Source organism: Ochotona princeps, chromosome 21 (assembly GCF_030435755.1).
Source record: "Ochotona princeps isolate mOchPri1 chromosome 21, mOchPri1.hap1, whole genome shotgun sequence".
Taxonomy (NCBI): domain Eukaryota; kingdom Metazoa; phylum Chordata; class Mammalia; order Lagomorpha; family Ochotonidae; genus Ochotona; species Ochotona princeps.
The window spans coordinates 23,830,217-23,855,690 of NC_080852.1; the positions used below are offsets into that span (position 1 = coordinate 23,830,217).

Below are 25,474 nucleotides of genomic sequence, written 5' to 3' on the forward strand. Positions count from 1 at the left end.
ATCCCCAATGCCCCCACGTACCTTAATGGGACACAACAATACATCCAAGAGCCATTTGTAAGTTTTGCGCTGGCCAGGAACCAGCCTTCACAAGGGTGAGCACCTTTCTCCTCGTCAGAGGATCTTTCTCCCAGCCTTTACAGACACACAGGTGCACACCCAAGTCTGTACTGCCCTCCTCATGGGCTCCCAGACTTTGCTGTTCCAATGCTAAAATTTATGTTCTTCCCTCTTCTAAGAATCCACCTTATTCACCTTTCCCCTCTTTTTACACATTCTAAGAAAACCCTCAGTTTCCTGAAGAATGGACTCAGAAGTTCCCATTTTTGACTCAAGCTCCGACCAAACTGGCTGCAGTGTGATCATCACTGCTGTTGGGGACCCAGACACTGAGGCAGATGAGGCCACGCTCCTAAGCCTAGAGCCAGCAGACAACACCTCCTTGTATCCATTGGGTAGGTAGGGGAGGAAAGGGGGCTCAAAAAGGAAAAGCTGGGACAGAATGAGGGTCTGGGAGCACAGTCCATCTCATAGTACAAGGGTGAAGACAAGCTCCTAACTCGCCCCCTCTCCTTCCTCTCCTGGGCTCTTGCTGAACTCCAGCAGGGTTTTCCTGATGCTCTTACAACCTGCAGAGCAAGGGCTGCAGCACACACCTGAGCATGGAGTCACAGCCACAGAACAGTGTCATCACCAGCAAATGCTTAGGCAGCTCTAGCAGCACTGGGGTATCTGAGGATGAGGGGGCGGGATATCTTCCCACACGTTTACCACACCCAAGCACCTGCTGGGAGAGGGGGGAGAGGGAGGCCTCTGAGGGTGTCACTTAATTCCACTTACACCCACGTTTCTTTTGCTTTCCATTTGTTCCTCAAGCAATTCCCAGGAGTAACTCAGAAGCCAGAGACGACTGAAAGGAGGAAGATATAGAGTTCCACATTTCCACCCTACCATCATTTTTCCTACTGTCAAATTATCTCAGAAAATAAGAGTCTTGAGGCTGGCACTGTGGCACACTGGATTATGCTGCCACCTGCAATGCTGCCATCCCACAGGTTCTAGTCCTGGCTATGCTACCTCCAATCCAGCTCCCAGCTAATGCATCTGGAAAAGCAGCAGAGGTTGACCCAAGTACCTGAGCCCCTGTCACCTATATGGGAAACTCAGATGGGAGTCTCGGGCTCCTGGCTTTGACCTGAGCCAGTGCTAGACATTATTAGCATGTAGAGAATACCCCTCCCCTCTGAACCTTTGTTTGAAATACACTGAGAGAGAGAAGAGAGAAGGAGGAGGAGGAAGAGGAGGAAGCAGCAGCAGCAACAGAAGCAGAAGCTGCCTCTTCATGGTAAGATTTTTGAAATCTTACCCTTATCTCCCCTTCAGTACCTTCAGTAGAGAGAAAAGTTTCAAAGCAGGACCCTCAAGCTTGGCTCCAGTGACCGACTGCTAGGCATCCTGTCCCAGGTTCCTCCCTGATCTGCATTTGTTCTCTCTCCTGGATGGTGGAAAGAGTGTGAATACTGTCACTCATCTGCATGCTATAGTCACTTCTGCTAACTGCCAGTCCTACTCTAGACTGGGCAAAGGCAAGGGGGTAGAGGAAGTAGGGTGGAACCCTGGGGTGCTACAGTTCAGAACAGATACCTCCCAGGACCCCCTGCACAGTGGCAGCCCAATAAATACTTGCTGGGTAAGTATGAAACCCCCGTTGGCCATGAAAGGCCTTTCCCAAAAGGTCACCATGCAAGTGTCCTGCTGCTGAAATAGAAGCAAGCTGCCTTCGCCCATGAACGCCTTGGCTTGGTTTCCTGAGTGAGCAGAGTGGACATGCCTAAATGAGAGTCCATTCCTCTGCTCCTCGAGCCCTCCAGTGCTTCCCCATCTAATTGAGAAGAAAAACCAAGGAGTCTGTGGGGGCACCAAGGAGGTGCTTCAGCTCCCTCCATCCCCCCCAGCCCACTTCACTGAAATCAAAAGTGTCTCACTGGCGTGGGTGTTAGACCTACGGATTAAGACACCCACATACTACAGAGGAGTGCCTGGGTTCAAGCCTCAACTCTGGCTCCTGAGTTTAGTTTCCTGCTCATGTGGACCCTGGGAGTGGTACCTAAGGTGACTAGGATCCTGAACCTTTGGGGACAGATCTGGATTGAGTTCCTGGCTCTCAACTTTGGCCCCATCCCATCTCCAGCTATTGAGGGCATCTAGGGAGTGAACAAGGTCTCTGTCTCTGATACTAGAAAGCAAAGCTTTAGAAGTTTCTTCTTTCAGATTTTCTCACAAAAACAGACACACATCTCTTATTTTCCCTTCTACCTTTAAGATGATTTCATTTATTGCTGCATTCAGACCCCTGGGCACTCAGCCCCTTGTCACCCCATATCAACAGCAACACCATGCCCTTTTCTCACTTCCTTCCTGTGTATGTATTTCATCACCACCTGACTCTTCACACAGAGCATAACCTGTGTGATTCACTCCTACTGCCCGGTGCTCAGGAATACCTGCTGCACTGCTGAATGAACAACACAGGTATTAACAGAAAAGCAGGCAGAGAGCAGGAAGGAGCAGGGAGGACAGAGACCCTGTTGCCAACTTTGCCAAAAGTTGGTGACCAGCACGCAGAGCAGTACCTGCCAAGCATCCAGGACACAACTGGCTATCTACGTGTCTGTCAGCCATACAAGGTCAACCAGTTCATGTCCTTCAACAAGCTTCCCCTGAACATGGGGAGTCTTGAGCGCTCTCGGTACAGGCGGTTCCCAGGATGTAAAGAGACCCTGCTCCTTGCTCTGGGAGTTTATCTGTCTAACTGTGAGGCAAATTACCAACACCAGAACAAACCAACATGGCATGGAGCAGACCCTCAGTACACATGCAGGATGGACACATCAGAGCAGTCTGAAAGGACTTCTGTGGCTCCAAGGATGGAGTGGACAAGTCACAGATTCCAGTGAAGAGCTCAAGACCACATGGTCGGCCCTCACTGTCACCGACTGATGGTTTCCAGGACCTCCCACCCTACACCCTGCCAAGGGTAACACCACAAATGCTCAAGGCCATTGTGTCAGATCAGATGTAGTGTTTACACAGACCCCATGGGCTTTCCATCCTCTCTGGGCTATTCATGACACAGAAGAACATCAGGGAGCAGAGACAGGGAAATGCATTTCTTTTCCTAATATTTTCAATCTGCCATGGATTGGGTCTGTGCATGGGCAATGCATGGATTGTACTGCAGATAGACAGTATACGAAGGGAAAATGCAGGAAGAACTCCCTTGTTGCATATGATAGGGACAGCAGGAAGGCAACGAAGTATGAGGCAGAGATAAAAGAGTGGGTCAGAGTGAAACAGGCAGTGGGGGGACGGGAACAAAAGTTTTAGACATGAGGCTCAAAGGTCAACAAAATACATGTTTTCACCTGTCAATGTGTAGTGGAAGCCCGTATGTAGAAGAAAAATCAAGTACAAGGCAGTAGAGCCTTATGCCCCACCACCCACAATCCCCACTAACCTCCTCTTCGCATCCGGATCGAACAGAACAGCTCACAGCAACAGCAGCCAGCATTTCCTGGTCACTGCTCTGTGCCTTCAATGCCCCTGCAGGCTGCACGCCTGCACCTGCCCACATAATCCTATCACACCTGGAGGTGGGGACTGTCATTGTGTTCTAGCACAGCAATCAGGCTCTCAGTTGTTACTGACCCACGGTCCCCCAGCCATAAGAGGCGAGATCACAGATGAATGCAAAATTTGGTGCAAAGCCCCAGCCCTGCACTAATCTACCCTGAATCTCAGACAACAGGAACTGTTTGAGCACCATGAACCAAACTAGGATGACCTTGGTGAACCAAAAAAAATCAGGATGCTCACACTGATAAAAGACTTTTAAGCTGCTTCTAATTGTAAGAGAGCCTGGGAGATCGCATTTGGATGCTAACGTAACACGATTTTGGGCGGCATGAGGAACAGAAGGTCTGAAGTGAGGTCTCTTCGGCCAAACCTAGGATAATCACACTAATAGAAAGTGACTATTGTGAATTAATGAATGAACCAAGACAGGGTGTGGAGAGAACACACATTGCCGAGCTTGTGCAGCTGTTCCCTCACTAGCCACAGTCCCTAAAATGTCATTCCTCCTATAGTCATCTGTTCATTTAAAATTATGCTAATGAGAAAAAGGCCTCGTAAGCAACATTAATAATGAAATACAAGACATGGAGCTTATTTGATAAAATATTCAACAAAGGTTTAATTAAACTGGGGTGGAGGGGGAGACACAGATTTCTTCAAGGGAGAATCCTACTGATCTGAAGAACGAAAGAATCACATCTGGCTTGGGTCAGAAGCAAGTCAAGTCACAGCATCGAGTTCATCTGCGCAGAGTGGAAATGCACTTGGAGTGGCTAAGAAACCAAAAGTGCTCCCCTCCCAAAGCTGAACAGCAGAGAAAGGGTCGGGATGAGTGTCATGCCATCTTCATGCCTTGAGACATCTTTACTATATTACACACTTAGAAAAGAGGACAGAATCTGTTACAGTGACTGATGGCTCACGTGATGGCCACACACGGGCTGCTCTTGTTCCTAAGTAGAATGAAGCTGGCCTGCTGTCCCATGTCCCGTCACAAAGTTCGCTGGCTCTGCCAAAGAGACTACTAGTAGGATACAGGGACAAGGAAAATAGGGTCCTTAGTCACCCCCCCCCCAATTTGATGTCTTTGGCTAGGAGTGTTCTCTGCTTGCCTGGGTAGCAGGAACATGTGACTTCTCTAACTCCCTCCAACTTTACAAAACAAGCAGAGCAGTCCTCAGCGGCAATCAGCTGCAGGGCTAGCAAGTAGGAAGGCCACCGAGGTATACAGTGGCATTCGGTGAACACACCAACTAGTGAGTCAATGAGCAAATGAGAGCTGCCCCCAAGTCTTTAGTGCATTTTCAAGGACACAGGGGGGTTCTTGAAGGGTTTGCCTAGGAGGTATCACACCACAAAGCTCTGCTCAGTAAGTACAGATTCCCTTAACATATACAACCTAGTGGCCTTTGTAACAACAAAAGATTAGTCTAGCGGTTAAAGTTCTCACTTTGCATGCGCCAGGATCCCATGTGGGCACCGGTTCATATCCTGGCATCCCTGCTTCCAATCCAGCTCCCTGCTTGTGGGAAAGCAGTAGAGGATGGCCCAAAACCATGGGACCCTGCATCCACAAGGGAAGCTCCTGATCTCTGGCTTCAGATCAGCTCAGCTCTGGCCACTGCAGCCACTTGGGGAGTGAATCAGCAGATGGAAGATTTTCCTCTCTGTCTCTCGTCCTGTCTGTATATGCAACTTTCCAATAAAAAATAATTTTTTTTAAAAAAAAGGTGTGTGTAACATACAACTGAAGAATCACCTCTAGGTATTTATCCAAAAAAAATTAATCTGAATCTGGAAAGTACTGATTGCACTTCAGACTTACTTCTTCCTGTGAAGTACACCAAGAGTGTGTCCTCAGGTAAGTATGAGTGGAACATTCTGGTGGGGTATGCACAGCCTTCAGTGTCTCTGGGGAGTCCATGAACCAGTACTCCTCCAACCTAGCACTCATGATCAACTCAACACCACTGCAATACGACAGCAGGTTCATCTGTGGGTTCCCTCACCCAGCATACTTTCAGTTCAAGCTCTGGTCCCTAGCCAGGACTTGAGTGAGAAACCTCCCAACTCCTCCCTACTCTGAGAATTGAGGTAAGGATGGAAGAACACAGAACCTGGCAGCCTGGTTCACTATTTTAGTTACTGACTTAGCAACAAGGGATCAGAGATTTGTACCCCAGTCTCGGTCTCTCCTCAGGTCTGGAGACTCATTCCAAATCCTGTCTGATATACAGGAACCCCAAAATCAGCAGAGGTATTCAGTGTGGAATTAGTGACCCTATCCTCTATCCCAACAGGGTCCTTTCTCCAAGGCTTCCTACCCAGAAAGTGGCCTTTGACCCCTTCAAGCCAAATCATATACAACCTTCTCTACCTGTCTTCTGGTACCACAGCCTCACAATCCTTAACTCCTCCTCCTTCTATTCCTCAAATATTCATGAATTTCCCTACTCTTCATCCTCCCTGCCAAGACTACCTACAGCCCACAGTGCTAAACTCTCCCCGACAACTACAACAGCCACGGCAGCCAGCTCCACAATTTCATTCTTACCTCTCCCCAATCAATAAGTACATAAGCTGATGCTATTGGTCTAAACCACGTGTCACTCTTCTGCTTGAAACCCTTTTGTGCGACCCTCAGTTCAGACCAGGTCCAAGTGCTTACCAGGCCCCTGTTGCCTTGGAACTCCTGTTCCCCCTTAGCCTGTCACATTAGCACCACCTAGTCCTTCAAATATCCCACAGCCTGAAAAACCTCATGTCTCCCCTCTCCCAGTGAAAGCCAAATCAACACCCAGTGCCATCGCTGCCTCAAGGATGCCTACCCTAACTCCTTCCTGATGTACCTTTTGGTGTCTTTAACTGTCCTCATGCTTATCTTTAAAACAAAGTTTCCTTTTAAACATTTAGCTACCTACAGGAGGGACCTGCAAGGGAGAAGGGAGATAAAGCTTTCTCCGGTTCACTCCCCAAATGCCCACAACAACCATGACGGGGCCAGCCCAAACTAGGAGCTAGAACCTCAATATGGTCTTCCACATGGGTGGCAGGGACCCAGTTACTTAAGCGATTACCTGCTGCCTCCCAGGGTGCCCATCAGCAGAAAACTTTAATCAGGAGCAGGACTCAAACCCCATCAGTCTAATACAAGATGCAGGTTTCCTAGGCCAGCATCTTAACCACTATACCCAATACTGGCTTGCTTGCGCTTTTTAAAATATCTTTGTCTCCCCTAGAGGTACAGAAGCTTCATGAACTTAAAGACAATGCTTGTCTAGTTACAAAATAAAAGGCCAAGATCAGTTCACTCTTTCACCAGCTGGCAATAACTTTAGGCAAGTAACTTATCTTGTCTAGGTCTTAATTTCATTATCTGCAAGATGGAAGTATTTAATATCAGTCTTTCTAATCTGGAGAGTTATTGGGAAGGACAAGTAAGATATCAGAAGTACAGGCTAAAGTTTTTAAGCTCTCTGTAAACAAACAGAAAGGGTTATTATTACAGTTAGTTTCATAATCCTAGCAATGTCTCCAGACCTTTGTCAGCAGTAAGTTTTCAAAGCATAAGGGGATTAACCTTGCTTTGGGGTTTTTCTTTTTTTTTTTTAAAGATTTATTTATCTTATTACAGTCAGATATACAGAGAGGAGGAGAGAGAGAGGAAGAGCTTTCATCCGATGATTCACTCCCCAAGTGAGCCGCAACGGGCCGATGCGCGCCGATCCGAAGCCAGGAACCTGGAACCTCTTCCAGGTCTCCCACACGGGTGCAGGGTCCCAAAGCATTGGGCCATCCTCGACTACTTTCCCAGGCCACAAGCAGGGAGCTGGATGGGAAGTGGAACTGCCAGGATTAGAACCGGCGCCCATATGGGATTCGGGGGCGTTCAAGGCGAGGACTTTAGCCGCTAGGCCACGCCGCTGGGCCAGCTTTGGGGTTTTTCTAGTATACTTTGTATTCTCCCTGGAGACATTGAGGCTGTCACACAAACAGGCCGAGGGACGCTGACCTTGGAGAGAACGGAGACAACCAAGAGAGGAGACAGGGACTGGGGAGAGATGGATTGGTCTCTTGGGATCTAGGCATGTATGTCTTCCCAAACAACATGCAGTCAGGGCTGAAGAAGTGGAGATTCGTCCCTTCTTTTTCTTTACATGAAATCCTCTGGCCTGTGCACCTGCCTGGTAGACTGTCTAGCTTAAACGACACTGAAATGCTGCCCCTGACATCAACAAGGCAGGCAGTTGGACCACCAGCATGCTCAGGAGATGACACTTCCCACAGCCCCTCACATACATATTCTACACACAGTGAAGGGCTGACCTCATTCCCGATACACAGCTGGGACTACTTCAACCAAACAAGAGGGTGACAACGGCTGTGGAACATGGCAGCAGCTCCTGGAGGTGGGGCAGGTGCTCCAACATGTCCCTGTGGTTCTTATCCTGGCTTCCCTGCCTGCCTGCCTGCCTGCCTGTCTGTGTAAGGTTCAATTTCCTCCCCTGCAGGCGAAGGAGAACACTGCTGGCTGTGTCTCCCTCACTGGAGGCTGTCAAGGTCAAACTGGGAAGCACACAGGACAGTCTGCATGCTGGGGCCAGAAAGCTGTCCTTCCTACCAGGCATCGCTCCCTGGGGCAGAGATCGGCCATTCGCAAGCTGCCTTTTGTAGGGCAGGCATGGGGGAGGCTCAGTCCCAGGGCCAGGGGAAACAAACAGCTCCCCCAGACAAGGACAAGGTCCCCACTCACACTCGTGCTTGAATCAGGTGCTCGACTCATGTGACACCCATCAAAGCGAGTGTGTGTTGGGGGGTTTGAATCACAAAGCAGGCTTTGATGATGCTGTGAGGGAAAATAGGTCAACCTGCTCCAAGACCCAGACCTGGCCTTAGCCCAGAATCTGTTTAGCAGTGGGTTTTTCTTTGTTTCTAAAGACAATGACAGCTCTCCTGGCTTTAGAACTGTTAAGTGGGCCAGGCACATCTGCTGAGAAGCCAATCTAAGCACACACGGCTATGCACACACCCACTCTTCCACCCAGATCCCCATGTGCAATCTGCCCCCGGCTACAGGCTCGGGGGAATGACAGGCTGGGCTCTGGCCTCCCTTGAGTCGTCCACTGTGTCTCCCTTTCCTGTCTCTATTCATTGAACTTCATTTATGACGCAGAAGTCCAAGTGTGATTAGACAAAGGCATGTGAAGAGGGCAGCTCTGACCCATGTTAAAAATGAATTAGGAAGCTCAAATTGACACATTCCTTTCTTTAAGAGAAAAAAGGACTGGACACAAAGCAAAGGCGTGAATTAAGTTTTTCATTCTGCAGGGAAGCTTTGAGTACAGAAGGAATTAGGGGACATCTGTCTATTGAGACATCACACTTTTCTCTCCAGATCCTTCCCAGCCCTCCCACCACTCCAAACTTCCAAACCAGAACCCCAAGCTGCTAATGGAGACATCTCTGCAAAGCAGCAAACAGGCCAGGCAAGCTCGCTCTCTTTTTTCTTTCTTTTCTCTCTTTCTTTCTCTCTCTCTCTCTCTCTCTCTCTCTCTCTCCGTCTCTGTCTCTGTCTCTCTCTCTCTCTCTCTCTCTCTCTCTCTCTCTCTCTCTCACACACACACACACTGAGCAAATGTATCCAGGGACACCAGCTGCAACAATGTAAGGGCCGGACAAATCTTCTAACCTCCCAAGCACAGTGAAGAACACCAGGTTTGACCTTGGAATGGTTTCCAGTTAAGCTGGGGAACAAAATCTCAAATAGAAGTGGCCCCTAACAGCAGGGACTGTCTTCCTTCCAATTCAGGTCTTAGGGCCCGTAAAGGTTGAAGGGGGCAGGAAAAGGGGCTACAAATGCAATAGGATGAGGGCTGACACTGCGGCACAGCACTTGAAGTCATCACTTGGAAAGCCCACATCCCATATCAGAATAGCGTCAATGTGAGTTCTGGCTGTTCTACTTACAAACCAGCTTCCTGATAATGTCCTGGGAATGCAGCAGATGACAGACCAAGTATTGAGTCCCTGCCACCCACATGGGAGACCTGGATAAAGTCTGGGATCCTGGCTTTAGCCTGGTCCAGCTCCGGCTGCTGCACGCATATGGCAAGCGAACCAAACGACGTGAAGTGCTTCTGCTCTCTCGTGACGCATGATGACACAGAGTGTTCAGTGCCCACCTGGACTATGACTCACCCAGCCTGGCAGGTCACCCCCAAACATCATGGCCACAACTGCTTGCTCTTCAAGGTAGACTGATGCTCTTGCCTTTGAAAACCAACTCCTCTTGCTGTACTTTTCTTAAAAGGAAAAAAAAACTGGATCCTGAAAAACCATGGAGGGGCCCATTCCTCCTCTGGACTTTCACCTACTACATTACAAAGCAGACCAATTCTAATGGGAAAGCAAATAACCCTGCCAATCTGTCAGCTTTATGTCTTTTGGAGGGCTAGTCACCTGGCATGCCTATTACCAAGATGAAGCCAAAGCAGCTGCCGATGCCCCTGCCCTCTGTCAGGCAATGTTACATCCACCTGGCTGAGCTCCTGATCAACTGGTGGCTCTGCAGACATTAAGTTCTTTAATGGCCAAAGACAAGCGCTGGCTGCTGCTGGAAGGACTGTTATCAAGTCAAGGAGGAACGAGATGAGGTTTCCAAGCATCTGCTTCTGGCAGAGGAGGAGATCCCTGTCTTGAGGCAGCCATGTTCCTGAGATCATGGGATTGATGCAAGTCCTATACAAAGAAGTCGGCACAGGTGGCACATGGCAGGTTACTGGCAGGAGAAGCCAAGAAATGCCCCTGTGCTTAGAGAGGAGGAGTCGGGTAAGTCAAGGCAGAGAGATGACAGAATCAGGACCCTGGACATGGCACTCTGCTACATGACACCCCACAGGGGGACGATGAATATCCATGCTAAAGCTAACATCTGCCCTGGGCAAGCAAACCCTGTGAGTTTCCAAGGCCGAGCTCCAGACAGGGAAGAGACACCCTTCTGCCCACTGGGAACAAGTACAGTCTAAGGAAACCAGCAATCAATGTCCGAGAACAGTAAGGCCTTTCAAACTGGGTGACATGATCCCTGATGCACCAAACATATTATTTGGGGGCTTTTAACATGAATCCACCTGCCAGCTCTTGTCCTCCTAGATTAAGGTAGGTGTCCCTTCAGAGGTGAGAGACCTCTGAAAATGAGGGGGAAAGAGTGTGTGCATGCACGCACACGCTTGCACACACACACCCATGTGCTCAACTTCAGGGTGTTCCTAAGGAAGCTGAAACTCACTGTGAGGTTCCTCAGGAGCCTGCTCTCAGACAAGAGCCTCATCCCAAACGGAGGCCAGGACAGGTGGGCATCTGGGGGAAGAACCCCATGGTGGCTGTTGGAGCTCCCTGCCCCGGCGGTCCCTGCTTGGCTGCTCCCAGCAAGGGGCTTACCCCTGCTCCTTCTCAACCAACACCATTTCCTTTCTTGGGGTGCTTCCTCCTGTAACCTTCAAATTGTTCAAATCCTAATCAGCTCAAAGCTCTGCCTGTCCCAGAAGTCCAGAGAATCTTCCCCAACATTCTCTTGGGTCCCCAGATGCTTTACAAATTGATTTACACTTTTTCTATTTAAGCCCCTCCCTCACTCCATCCCAACAAGGTTGATTGATGGCTGAGTTTATACCTAGGCTGAATGGTTCATGGTAAAGCCCAAGTGAGGCTCTTCCACTGAAAATGCTTGCTGGTAAGCAAGAGACTGCTTGGCTTTAATGGGAGAGACCAGGAGTGTGGGCTTTGCAGACAGAAAAGGGGACCCCCTCTTACTGCACTTACAAGGCAAGGCAGGGCTGGCGAAGTTGCCGGGCGTTCAGCCGAAAAATCCAAGAGAACCCACCTCCACCAAGACCAGAATGCCAAGTACAGGGCAGGATCTGTGCACCAAGCACCATCGGCAGGCACTAGGAGCAGGCTTCAGCCCGTGGACCAAAACAGGAAAGAACAGAACGCTCTGGAAACTGCCCAGAGGCTCTATGGGTGACAGCCACTGAAACATACACACACTGTCCCAGGTATGAGCCACACCCACAGATGGAGATGGGTGGGTAAATGTGCTAAGCCAGTGCCCCTCAGGCATGTACACCTGACCCAGCCTCGGGAGCAAGCAATAGAGGTGGCCCGGGGGCAGCAGCAAGCTCCAGCTTCACACCTCCCAAGGTAGAGACCTGAAGCCTGCTTCCCTCCACAAGCCTTGGCTTTCCTGTATGTATGTGTATGGCATTTTCCTGTTTGTCAAAAGAGAACACACCCATCCTGATTTTTTTTTGTATTCGAGGTAAGAACACTGAATTCTACCTCAGAATGCTGTATTGGAATTCATCTTCCTAGCACTGAGGTTCTAGAAAGCATTTCAGTTTATTTAGCAAGTATCTGCTCCATCTCACACAAGACAGGGCCCTGAGGAAGTCAGACAAGATAAACTATGACAAGGCTCTTCCGGAATTGGCTCCCCAGCTGGCCAAACAGAATGAAATATGAAAGCAATATTGAGGTGACTGAAATCATATAGTGCATGGACGTGAGCAAGTGCCTGTCCAGTGTGACACACCTGTGTACCTGTCCAAGAGCATGATAAAGAAACATCCCACAGAGTCTGAATTGTTTGTCACTGGACCACCTTCTATGGGTGGCTGTTATTTATATATTGCCTCCTGTTATTTTCATGTTTGCTGCAACGATAATGCCTCTTATGCACTGATTACTTTGGTAAAATAAAGCCATCCATCTACAGGCTGATAGGCAGCAAAGTGTGTTCCTTGCAGCCTCCCCTGCAGTGTCTCAGGTTCCCATGATATTTCGGTGATGGGTCTCACACAGGCACTGAGCCTTGGCTTCCAGCCAACGTTTCTTATCCATTCTCCTTCTGAACCTCACAGGCCACAGGCAAGCCAAGCAGAGCAGCGACTTGAGGCCCTCCAAGACAATAGGAGGATGATGGCTGGGACACCCAGCCCATTCAACAAGGCCTCCGGCCTGGACTGGACCTGGGCTCTCCTCCTCATCTGTGCCCTTTCCCTTCCTCACTGCCATACTGTTTTTTTTTGTTTTGTTTTGTTTTGTTTTTCCCGGCGGCTCTCACATTGCATGTTTATTAAATTACAGGGAAAACGAAAGGGTTGCCAAGAACACCTCTCTGGGTGAGGCCTTGCAGGGCTGCCCGTCTGCACCCACAAGGGCTTCATCCCAAGGGTCCCACCTGCCCGCTGCCCTGCTGCAAGCCCCCCGTGCACGCACAAGTGCACGCACACACACCCGCCAGGTTCCACTAGCTGGGGTTCCATGGACCGGCCACTCCTCCCTGCCCAGTCCGTCAGACCAGCCGCCTCCTGGGCCCCTGCTGCCCTCTGTCCGTGCGTTGCAGGGTGAGCTGGTGACCAGGGGCGGAGGAGTGCCCGCCTGAATTCATCGCGTTGCTGGAGCCCAGGTCCACAGCACGGTCAGGCGTCAGAGGTGGAGGGGACGTCACCAGAACCTCCCCCCGAGGAGAGATGGATGGGCCGGGGAGGTGCGTGGGCGCGGCTGCCGGAGGGCTACCTGTGGCCCTGGGTGGCCGTGTTCATGTGGTCGCGGATGCTGATGGCCTGCTTGAGGAGTCCCTCAACGCTGCGGAAATACACGCTACTGTGCACCAGGCTCTTCACGGCGCTGCAGGCATACTCCACCGTGTAGATAGCTCCCTGGCTCTGCTCCTCCCAGCGCTGCATGTCGGCCTTGTGCTGGGCCAGCTCGGGCAGGGAGCCGCGCCTGTGGCCCTGGAGGCGGTACAGGGCCACGGACGGCTCGTTGGCCAGCACGTACACGCTCTCGGTGAACTTGTCCGTGACTTTCTTCCCCTTGATCTGCATCTCCGCCTCCTCCATGGCAGATCCCGGACTCGGGGCAGCCCTCACTGCCATACTGTTAACTTCACTCCCTGAACAAGCACCATGCGGCTGGTCCAGCCCAACCCTTACCTTGGGACCTTGTTCCTTCACTAAGGTATAAAAACATTCCATGAAACTTCCCAACATTGACTTTGGGTCTTCTGAGCTAGCACTAAACATTTCCCTCTTCTCTCCTGCTCCTGAGCAGCAGCAGCTCCCAGACTGTCCATACTCAGGAGAGAAATCCTGCACACTGCAAGGTGCTGTATGGCTCAACTGGGATGCACAGTAAGTGTAGTAATGAATGCTTCAGTTCACACACAGCATTCTCATCTTAGGATGGACTTCCCGGGATATAACCCCAAAGAACCTCTCTGTATGTTAAACACACATACACAGAAATGTATGCACACAGTAACCCCTTGCCATCTGTGTGGCATTGGTGCCAAGATCCCCAAATCCAAGCCATCTCAAGTTCCTCTTTTAAAGTGGTGTGGCTTGCATATAACTTAAGCACATTCTCCTGTGTTCTTGCCATTTCTAAATTAGGTAAGACACCCAATACAATGTAAATGTTATATAAATAGTTTTTATGTGGTACTCTTTAGGAAATAATGTTCAGTTTATACTCTTTCCATACAGACTTAACTTTCGCTGACTATTTTCAACAAATATTTTCAATGAGTGCAGAGGCATATGTGCCTGTGTGTGCAGCTCTTGAGCAATGAAAGAACTGGAATCAATACACAAGTGACCCAACTGTTAGAAATGAACTTAAGTCACATAAGAAAGACAGCTATAACCCATTCATTCATTCAACAAATATCCTGTATTTAATACCCTGTAATACATATTAAATAGCCTGTAAGCACCTGCCCCCCATACCAACCACCACTCCAAGATTCACACTTGGCAGACAGACATGGCCCGGGCTTTCACCGCTCATAGTGCTGAAGAACACCTGGTAAAGTTACAAGCACACATCGGTGTAAAGCTGCCCCTGCACCCAGAAATCCACACTGTACAAACAAGAGAATGGGATTAACTCCACCATACTGTTATTTGCCCAACAAACAAGCAACCCTGGGTGTAAGGCCAGATTCTTGGCACCATGGGAAACACACAGGAGCTGGCTGAGCATCTGGGTAGCACTCCATTGGCAGTGCTCCATCTGGTGAGAGATGCTATCAGTGATGAGGCCAGCCAAGCTCCCCCAGGGGGCTATAACAAGCCATAGTGGTCCTCAGAATCCACCTGGAGTCTGTTTTGATAAAAGTGTGCATAGGAGGTGTCATCAAGCTAGAGGAAATCAAATGTGTCTTAATCACTAGGAGCAAACACATAAAGCAAGGGAACGCCTGATTTTTCACTGTTCTTCTCAGGGGGCTGCTGCTGCTTATGGCATCAGGTGCTCCTCCACAAGCCCCCTTCCAAAACCACCCGGGCAGCAGGTATCACTTCTGTATGCAGAGCATGGCCCATCTGGATGACCACATGACTCCTGCAGAGAAGGCCACAGTGAGCGACCATCTGCAGGGCAACACCAGGAGGGTGTGCTTGCACCTCTACCCAGCGCCTGTTCCTCTCCCGTCGTCTCTCCCAAGCCTCCCCTGGCTCCTTCTGGCCCTCAGCATAGCTTGTGAGGGCCTGCCCAGCATGGCCTTGACCTTGTGTCCTTGCACAGAATGTGCTCTCTGCCTGTGTCTGCACTAGGCAGGAAACTGGAGCACAGCACTAAGGGAGAAGGCCTGGCCAACCAAAGCCACCCATTCCTCTCACTCCACTACCCCAAAGACCTGCAGGCTGAGACAAGGCAGTCAGCAGCTAATGGGGGCACTTACTTAAGCTGGACAGCCTTGATTCATGTAAACAGTATGAGATCAACTAGGTAAATGCAGTTTTGTTCTTTATACATAGGGAAAGAGATTCTCTCTTGCGCCGCCACCACCAAAATAATAATAATAATAATAATAATAATAATAATAATAATAATACCACCATTCTGAAGCCTTACAGAGAATACCAAATCCTAAGGGACAAGGTTTTGGGGGCTCAGATTTCACAAAAAAGAGTGCCCAACAAAAGTAAGATCTTCTAAGTGAAAGCCACTTAAACAGAACATGTCTGAGGACCATCTTTCACCATGAAACAGGGGAAATGTGATTACGATTAACTAAAGTTCAAGTTGTGATTTGCTGTTTTCAACGTGACTGCTCAGTCCATCTGTTTGATTCCAGAATGCCTTGGAATGTTTTTTCTGGTTATTTTGCATTCATTGAATGAGCATGCCAATGTCAGCTTTCACTTACTCTGGAGAGCAGAAATATTAAGACAACTTTTCTACATTGCCATTTGGAACAGCAGCCTTATCCCCAGCAAGGCTCCTTGGAGGCGGGCTCTAAGAGCAGCTGGGAACAGTCCCCAAGCTGACACTGTAGGCCAGCTCCAGCTCCTGCTCTCCAACCAGCCAGGGGAGTCTAGCAGTCACAGCTGGCCACACGCTGTCAAATGCATTCAGCTCTACACCCTCCATCCCACTTTGCCCTCTCACTCCCCCTCCCACGTGGACATGGCCCTCAGCACCTTTGATGGCGCCATTATGCCCTGGAAAGGCTCCAGGACCCCTTGCTCAACAAGCATTCACAAATGCAAACAGCAACAGCCTCAGCCCAGTGTGGTGTCTGGGGCAGTTGGGTGGGACACCCACCCTTGAGCACTCCCTGGAAAAGAGGTACAAAAGGACCTCTGAGAAAGTCCTTCCTCTGCGACAACAAGAAGCAGATCCAGGCACAGAGCCATTGTAAGCAGAGCAGCAGGCATGAGTGAAGCAGCTCCCTCAGCCTCACCTCTGTCTTCCACCCTGTCTTGCTCTGGGCAGCTATAAGACCACATTCCTCCTTCAGACAGGACTTAAATGCCACCCCTCCCACTCTCCCAGTATGTGGTTCTGCCTCTATCCTGAGCGCCCCAAAGATTCCCACCTTCCCCCATCTGTTCATTTGACCCTGGGGAAAGGACCTGTCCTTCCCTAGTGCATTCTGCACAGAGTGGATGATCCATATTTGGTAACACACACAGATTCAATGAGGTTACCTCATGCTATGCTCTCTGCTTAAGCTAGATCTTTTCAAAACATGTCAGATCGAGGGTATAGTAAAATGATAAAACTCAGGGTAGAATAACTATGCTTTCCACAAGCACATCTGGAACCAGTATAAAAAAACTGCACCCGGAGCCAGCTCTGTGGCAGAGTGAGTTAAGCTGCTGCTGCCTATAACACTGTCATCCTATGATGGAGTGTCAGTTCACATCCTGACTGTTCCACTTCCCTTCCAGCTCCCTAATGTACCTGGGGGTCATCAAGAACCACACGGGTGACAGGTACTTCAGGAAGGCCTAAGAGAAGTGCAGCATGATGCAAGCACTCATCAGTACTGCCCACTGGACTAAACACATCAGGGAGGGAGAACAGATGGAACAGACACTGCACCTCTTTCTCGTGGCATGGACTCGACCCTGGCCACTGCTCAGACTGCCCAGCACCATCCACCAGAGGCTTAAGGTCAAAAATAAAGAGCACTGTAGAAGCAAGGAGGACAAATTCCACAACGGTAAGAATCATGGCTCCACAAGCACCTATTAAGGGAAGCTACAGCAGCCAACGTTTTTAACGTGGAGGCTGGACGGGTCATCAGGTCTCCACACAGTGAGAGTCTTAATTTTCTCCACAGCACAAGCTTGGATGGAAAAACCATTAGTCTGATGGAAGACAGATTCTCATGTTCTTACGGGAAAACATTACAGAGAGCAGCGATGCTCTGGCTCAACAGCTTTCAGGGATTCTGTAGGCTAGAGATCTCATTGAGAATCCTCTCATTCCACAGACCAACCCTCATCTACACACACTGCAAGTTTCAGAGGATACACACCAGACAGCTCGCTCTGCTCTCCATCTTATTTTAGAAAGGCAAACAAACCCACAAAACAGCCTCCTGCTGTTTTGGTACCGTGAACAATGTCAACGTCATCTTCATCTTCACTGTCAAGGATAGATGGCCACAGATTCCAGCTGAGATGCAGTAAGATATGTCCCATGTGGGTTGTGCATGCTGCCTGAAGTCACCATGTCCAGGAAAACCAATGAAACAAAGACCTGACCAAGGTCTATGGTTATTGTTGGCCTTGTCAAGTTCACTAGAGAGAGGGAAGGTTCCCATGCAACACAGATTTCCTTCCAATTCAAACCAAGCTTTGACCCAAAATAAAAACTTCTTTATCATGTGTTTTAAAAATGAAAAAAGAAAATGACTAAACATTTAATTTTATTGCAAAGTCAGATTTACAGAGAGAAGTAGCAACAGAAAGATAGATCTTCCATCTGCTGGTTCATTCCCCAAGTGGCCACAACCACTGGAGCTGAACTGATCTGAAGCCAGGAGCCAGGAGCTTTCTTCCAGGTCTCACATGTGGGTATAGAGTCCTAAGGCTTTGGGCCATCTTATACTGCTTTCCCAGGCCATAAGCAGGGAGCTGGAGAACAAGTGGAGCAGCTGGGACATGAAACAGTACCCACATGGGATTCCAGTACATGCAAGGCAAGGATTTAGCCACTGAGAGATCACACTGAGCTTTGTTTAGTCATCTCTACGTTTGATTTTAAGAACAGGTTAAAAAAATGACCCTTCTTATTAGTTGTGACATTTTTCCCCATTTCCATTAAAACTTTTATTTCCACTTATTTGACAGAGAGAGAAAGATTTCTCACCCACTGGTTTGCTACCCACATGCAGTGACAGTTGAGACTGGGCCTAGCCAGCCCAGAGCCAGGAACGCCATCCAGGTCTCCTTCATAGGTAACCGGGACACAGTCATTTGAGTCATTACTGGTTCCTCTCAGGGTGTGCATGAGCAAGAACCAGAACTGAGAATGTAGTAGGTACTCAGAAATGGAATGCCAGTATGCCCAGTGGCATCCTAAGTTCCACGTGAAACTCGCCCCTCAATCAAAATATTCTGAGGGTTTACTTCTGCTATTGGGATTGGAAGTATTATGAAATAAGGCAATTTACAGCAAGCAACTTTCAAGTGTCCAGCAGCCTTTAAGACAAAGAAAACTGGCATTTGTGTTTTTTTTTTTTTAATGGACAGGACCATCCATGCATATTACTTCACTTTTTCTCACAAAGTTACACACAGGGGCCTCAAAGGACATTGCATCTGTCCACTGGACTGAGTGTTCCTGTTAGTTTAAACAACACTGACTTCTTCCTGAGTTGTCAATTGAGGACTGACGCTGGATCCCATAAGACCATGTGCCATAGCCACACCTGCAGAGATTGAGAAATTTCCTGGCAGTCACTCCCATGTTTGGTGCAAGCAAGAACAAGTCGAATGGTGACTGATTAGACATGACATCAGAATGCATGTAATCCCAACTAAATCCAGCACCCATTTCCCTGACAGAACAGGAAGCTGCCCTTCATTCCAGCCCTGCCCCACACTCAGCTTCTACAGCCCACCGCTTCCCCTCCCTGCCCACACACAGCAATACCTCCACACCCGCAGCCTTTATAGGCAGGCACCTTGTGAACTCTCCTTCATTGTATCCTGATCCCAAGCCCAGGTTTCTTGACCAGCACCTTCGAACTCCTTGCCCTTCTGTGCACACCACAGCTATCAAGTTCATCACCGCATATGGAGTCAGGTGTGGAGACCTCTGCATTGCACAATCATGACCTCTTTGTACCCGATTACTTCTCAGTATCTCCCACTACAGACATCAGGCACTTCCTGGGGGCATGCACAAAACTGCGGAACCCCAACACTTGGCTGTCCCTGTCCTGTGCTTTTGTCTGTAGACTTCAATGGGGTCATGATCAAAGGCCAGCATTGCGATGTCATTGAGGAAGCAAAAAAAAATAAAATAAAATCAATGGATGGGCCTGAGCATGCTCTGTGTTGGTGCGTGTGAGTGGGAGCAGGTACAGGAAGCACATGCACAGACCATAGTGAGTACACAGGGGTGCTCCCGCCTGCCGAGGCACATCAGTCAGTTGGGAATCCCGCTGGAGGGAAGCACGTGAAACAGCAGCACTCACAGAGGGCGGATTTTTGTGCAGAATTCAGTATAGAAGGGTTAAGGATCTGAGAAGCACTTCCCTTTCACATCACCCTATGAGCTGGGTGCATCACACCCCCACCTCTCCAGGTGTGGAAGAGAAAAGCTGTTTTTGCACATGGGGCCCATGTGAGCATGAGTGTGCCTGGCTGGGGACCCTCACTGAGCATACAGGCCACACAAATCATGAGCCTCAAATTCTGAGATTTGTACTGCTTGCTTACTCAATCCATCATTCAGGAAAGGGCAGACAGTGTGATGGTTTCACAAGCACATGAAGGTAGTTAATGCCTAAAATAATGGTATAAGTATACTCCTCTATAGTGCATATTTTCCCAAAACAAAAAAATACCCTAACCTCATCACAGCCACTGAGGGTATCTAGGGAACAAACCAGATGAGAGCTCTCTTTCTCCCTCTTAAAAACAGGTATCGGGCCCGGCGGCGTGGCCTAGCGGCTAAAGTCCTCGCCTTGAACGCCCCCGAATCCCATATGGGCGCCGGTTCTGATCCCGGCAGCTCCACTTCCCATCCAGCTCCCTGCTTGTGGCCTGGGAAAGTAGCCAAGGATGGCCCAAAGCTTTGGGACCCTGCACCCGTGTGGGAGACCTGGAAGAAGCTCCTGGTTCCCGGCTTCGGATCTGCGCAGCACCGGCCGTTGCGGCTCACTTGGGGAGTGAATCATCGGATGAAAGCTCTTCCTCTCTGTCTCTCCTCCTCTCTGTATATCCGGCTTTCCAATAATAAATAAATCTTAAAAAAAAAAAACAGGTATCAAGAGTGTCCTCTATACACTTGTCAGTGGGTACCACTGTTCACACCATCATTCATTCAAATCAACATATACAGAGTGTCCAAGTACCTGGAAATGCTAACTGGACATATCACAGGGAAAGAACAACAAAGAATCCCTGTCCTCTCGGAGCTTTCATCTTGGCTAGGGAGACAGGACAGAAAACAAGGAACACATGTCCTGCGAAAGACACGGATAAGAAGTAAAACAAATCCAGGAAGGGCAGTATGAACTGTCAAGGGGCAAAGATGGCCTCAAGACTTTGAAGACCTAAAGAAAACCAGAGTCAGCCAAGCAGATGTCATGGTGAACAACAGCAGGCCCAGCAAGTGCAAGACCCTGGGGCAAAACAAGCCTGGCATGTCTGAAGAACAGCACAGAGGCACGCACGGCTGCAGCGGAGGAAAGCACAGCTCCAGAGTCGGAGACGAGGAGGGATTCACATGGGTAAGCAAAACAGAGCTCATCCCCTGATGGTCAGGACAGAGAATAATCAAATTTATGATCAATAATTAGAAGTAATTCTTTCAAGAAAATAAGTTGGGTAAAAAGAGAGGAAGAAAAATAACAGGAAGATGTTTTCAGCCAAAGATTCAAGCAAGTGCCATCTAAACAGGGTAACTAATAGACAGGAAGACTTCAAATGAAACATGTTTGAAAGCTCTGTGGATAGAAGTGTTGAACAGCAGTGAAATGACAATATGGCGGAAGCATGCTGGGGAAACAGTGGAGTAGTCAGGGATGTGGGAGGAGGCACTGAACCTGAAGTCTTGTGTGTCCACAGCAGGAAGGCAGGGCCCTGCTCCTGCAGGCACAGGTTTGAGACAGTGTCCAAGCCATCCTGGTCAGTGTGAAGCAGACTGGAGGTACATGCAGATGGAAGCCTGGATTAGGGCACTGGTAATAGGAAAGACCAGGAGAGGAAACAAGGTTCCCAATGCATCAGAGCACAGGATTGGTAGATGATTCTGATGGCAGGAAGAGGAGCAGGAGAGAAACCAGTAACTTCTCAGCAGGTGATGTCTGAATACCAATGGGTAGGCTGCCACCTGACAGGGAGTAGGCAAACAGGGTTGAGAAGAGGAAGCCAGGCCTGGATAGAAAGCTGGGGTCCAATTTAGACATGTCAATTTTGCGATGCCTATGAAATACACAAATCAAGGTGGTCAATGTGTCTGGGGCAGAGCCAATAGTAAAGAGATAGCATACAGGGCAGGAGAGAGACAGACAAGAGCTTGGAGACCACAAGAAAAGCAGTCCCTGGGCTGTGTGGCTCTTTTCCCATTTGTAAAACCCGGTTGATGTGCCAGGCACTTCTGGAGACCATGATGAAGCCAATCAGCTCTTGGGAAGAAGCTGCTCCACCTGCCCTTTAGAAAGCACCAGCCATGCAGCCTCGGCACCAGCTGAGATATGCATACCCCTCCCAAGCAGCACAGCCCCCAACCATTGTCATAGATCCTCCTGCTCTCTTGGGACATCTCTGCAATAAAGCTCTTTGCTTCACACCAAGACACAGGATCTAGGGGCAAAGCTGTCTTCCGGTAGAGGACTGGGGATTAATTTAAACACATATCTGCAGCTGCAAGTCATGGGAGCTCAGCATGGCTGTTACCCCAATGGCAGGTCAACTGCAGCCCTTCCTCTTCTAGCTCTCCCACCTCTATCTCGGTGTTTCTGCCAAGAGGGTGGAGTTCACAACCAACAGAAAGGCTCATGCGAAGCTGAGGGCCCTTGGCCACACACCCAGCTAGGATGGCTCAGTGTACTAAGAATGGACTCCAGGTCAACAGCCCAGGGTGCTGTGCAAGGGACTGATTAGGTGACAACTCACTCCACTGCACAGCCTCATCTAAGCATTTGGGGGAAAGCAGCTATGATGATGGCAAGCTTCCGCCCTCTCCAAAGCCTGAATCGGCTTTCCTTCTCTTCTGTACCCACCCATTAAATCAAAACACGTGATCAGAGGGAAATCCAGTTGGCCCTCATCTCCAAAGAGGCAAATGCATGGAAAACTCACCATTCAAACACTTTCTCACAGCAAACTTGATCCTCAACTGTCTTCCCTGACTGCCTAATTTAAGAGCCCCCAACGTCAGCAAAAACCCCAGGAAGCAACCAAAAATCACATGCAGCAGACAAGGACATGACGTAGGTATAACAGCAATGCATCGCAGGACTGTCACCCCAGATGAGGCTACTGAGTGGCCGCAGAGCCACTCACTGGACCAACCTCGCCAACTACAGCACAGTCCGTTGTGATTCATCTTTCTACACCCAGCTCCCATCTCACTTTTCCCGCGAAGCCTCCCCTGACCATTTTTAGCCTTTGCTCATCACTCCTCCTTTGAAATCACAGTACTTAAATTTATCTTGCTCGCTTGGCACCTACCACATACTGCAGAGTGATGTGTATTCGACTGCTTCTTACACTTAATGTTCTGCTCCTGCGTTACGTAAGACTGTATGCCAGTCCACACGTGTACAGATGTGATGCACGCACACACTTGCATGTTAGCAGGAATGATCTCAATATGCTTCACCCGGAATTATCTGCAACCCTTCTTCCCTGAGTGTAACCCGTCAGTCATCATCGGGGCGGGGAAGGGGGCTCCTACTGATGTGTGGGGTCCAAAGCCAAAGAGATCCCTTTACAATATTTAAGCCTGCAATTGGTTTTGTGTCTTGTTTCCTTGCCTGTGTTTTCTACAGCTGTACTTCAAGGCAAGCGAGAGGAGGTACAGGTGACTATCTCCAGATCAAAGACAAGTAACCAGATACTTACTGAGTGCCCTCTGTATACTTTGGAAGAAGAACCAAGTATTTAGTGAGTGCCCTCTGAATATTTTGGAATTAGGTTTGGTGTATATAGAAAGCCATTTTAGAAAGAGCCTTTCACACAAAATGAATTCTTTCTCATTAATTAGGAGATTCAATTCCTCCAGAACATTCCATTCCTAAGCACTCTAGTTAAGTAAATTTTACTGAAAGGCAGACCATGAACTTTGGAGCAGAATAAATTCCTGAAAAAGGCTCTGTAAGTTGAAATGTAAATCAAATCTAATTTTTGCCACAGGAACAATGTTATACTAAACAATTATGTTCTTGACCAAAGACCAACTGCCTACATTTAAAAACTACAAATTCATTTCAAACTGGTTTTAATTGCAAGCAATCCTAGAGATATCTACACAGCTACAGACAAACCATAATAGATACCAATATTGAACACCTATTACAAAACAGGAATTTTGCCAAACACATTCCCCATGTGCCGCATTCAATTTCTCCCAACAGCCACGTGAAACAAATATTTCACGTTACAAAAGAGAAGTAAAGCCCAGCGTTGCTATGTTTTGACTAAGGCTCTGAAGTTATTTGGTGGCAGTGCAAGAATTTAAACTCAGAGGTATGTGGCTCCAAAGTCTGATATCTTCCTACTACCCTAAATAGCCTCCAAAATCAGTCCTGAAGAATATAGTTGATGCTGCACAAGACTCAACAGGGTCATCAAGAAACAATTCCATTTTCATCAAACAGAATTTATTCAGAATTCCAAGGCAGGGATCGATCTGTGTAGGAAGGGCTGGACCACTATCTGAAGAAGGGAGAACTGAGACAGCGAAGTATTACCATTAGTCTTCACTGTTTGTTGAGACCCAACCCACTTGCTCATTCAACAAACTATGAAGGACCTCTCAGGAGCCAGACACTCTGGTAGGCATTGAGGATACAGCAGTAAACCTTGGGGAGCCTGCATTCCCATCAAAAACACACTACAACCACCAGCCCACAATCACATATACAACCCACAGTGGGGACCCATGCTCTGGGGAACTCACAGGGTGAGAAACAGCATCTGTGAGTCAGGGTACAGCAGGGAGGCTGCAGATCCCCAAGATAACAGCTTCTAGATGGATGTCAAACCCCGGGCTGAGTGAGATCACAGAGGGAACGAGCGCTGATGGAAACAAAAGGGCTGAGGACTGAGTCTGGGCTCCTCTCAATGGGAAGAAGTTCAGGAGGAAGCACAAAAGGAGACTAAGAGGAAGTAAGTAGGGATCTGATGGGGAGGTGGTACAGACCAGCAAAGCGATGCGACTGGGGAGAAAAAAAAAAGGACACATCAAAGAGGGAGAGTGCTGAATGTGGCAAAACCTCACAGGAAACAAGTCCAGTGAGAGCTGAAAATTGGCCATGGCATTGACAGCCAGCCATGAGGATGACCGGTGATCTTAGACCAGGACTGTGGGAGGAGTGGTGGGCATCAAAGGCTTGAAAATGTGAGGAATGGAGATAGAAATGAAGAATGAGAAATGGATAGGAGTGGACAGTTGGATAGGGACTGATGAAAAGTCTCAAACCTACATGGGAGAGATCACAGTGGCATGTTTAGAAATCATTTTGGAAGGACTCTGACATAGCAGGACAGAAGGAAAACTGCACTGCCACAGACTTCGGCAAGTCTAGACACATCCTGACATCAAGTCAAGATGCTGGTGGAAGCCAGAAGCTTGGCTGACTCATCCATGTCCCCACGACAGGCAGTGCACCTGTGGGCAGAAATACAGGCAACTGTATAGATGTGGCAGTAGAAGTCACATACATTCTCTTCCTATGATTTCCATCAAAACTTGGAAGGCCCACCCACTGACAGTGCGGATGGGAAGGTGCTGGGGCTTCAGAATGAGAGAGGCTTGAGTCAGAGTTGCTGCACAATGGGTTAAAGCCACTGCCTGGGATGTTGGCAGCACATATATGCACCCACTGCTCCACTTCCCATCAAGCTCCTGCCAATGTACTTGGGAAAGCAGCAGCAGAGGACCAAGTTCCTCAGGCTCTGCCACCCATGTGGGAGACCTGGTGGAGCTCCTGGCTCCTGGCTTTTACCTGATCCAGCCCTGGGCTACTGCAGCCATTTAAGGAGTAAGCCAGCAGATAGAAGATCTCTCTCTCTCTTTCTATATTTCTCTCTCTCTCTCTCTGCCCTCTCTCTGTCTCTGTAACTCAGTCTTTCAA

At 48.8% G+C, this 25,474-nt stretch overlaps 2 protein-coding genes across 8 annotated transcripts in view; both read right to left on the reverse strand.

The window, feature by feature from the left end:
- Positions 1–25,474, reverse strand: part of CACNA1D (calcium voltage-gated channel subunit alpha1 D) — a 301,559-nt gene that overhangs the window by 196,036 nt on the left and 80,049 nt on the right. The gene's annotated exons all lie outside the window — the stretch shown is intronic.
- BORCS8 (BLOC-1 related complex subunit 8) lies at positions 13,181–13,565 on the reverse strand. Its single transcript, XM_058678999.1, has one exon. The coding sequence runs from the start codon at positions 13,539–13,541 to the stop codon at positions 13,212–13,214; it is 330 nt and encodes a 109-aa protein (XP_058534982.1). The 5' UTR covers positions 13,542–13,565; the 3' UTR covers positions 13,181–13,211.

Excerpts from the sequence above, each read along its gene's own strand:
- BORCS8 (XM_058678999.1), bottom strand. The coding sequence starts at position 13,541 with ATGGAGGAGGCGGAGATGCAGATCAAGGGGAAGAAAGTCACGGACAAG.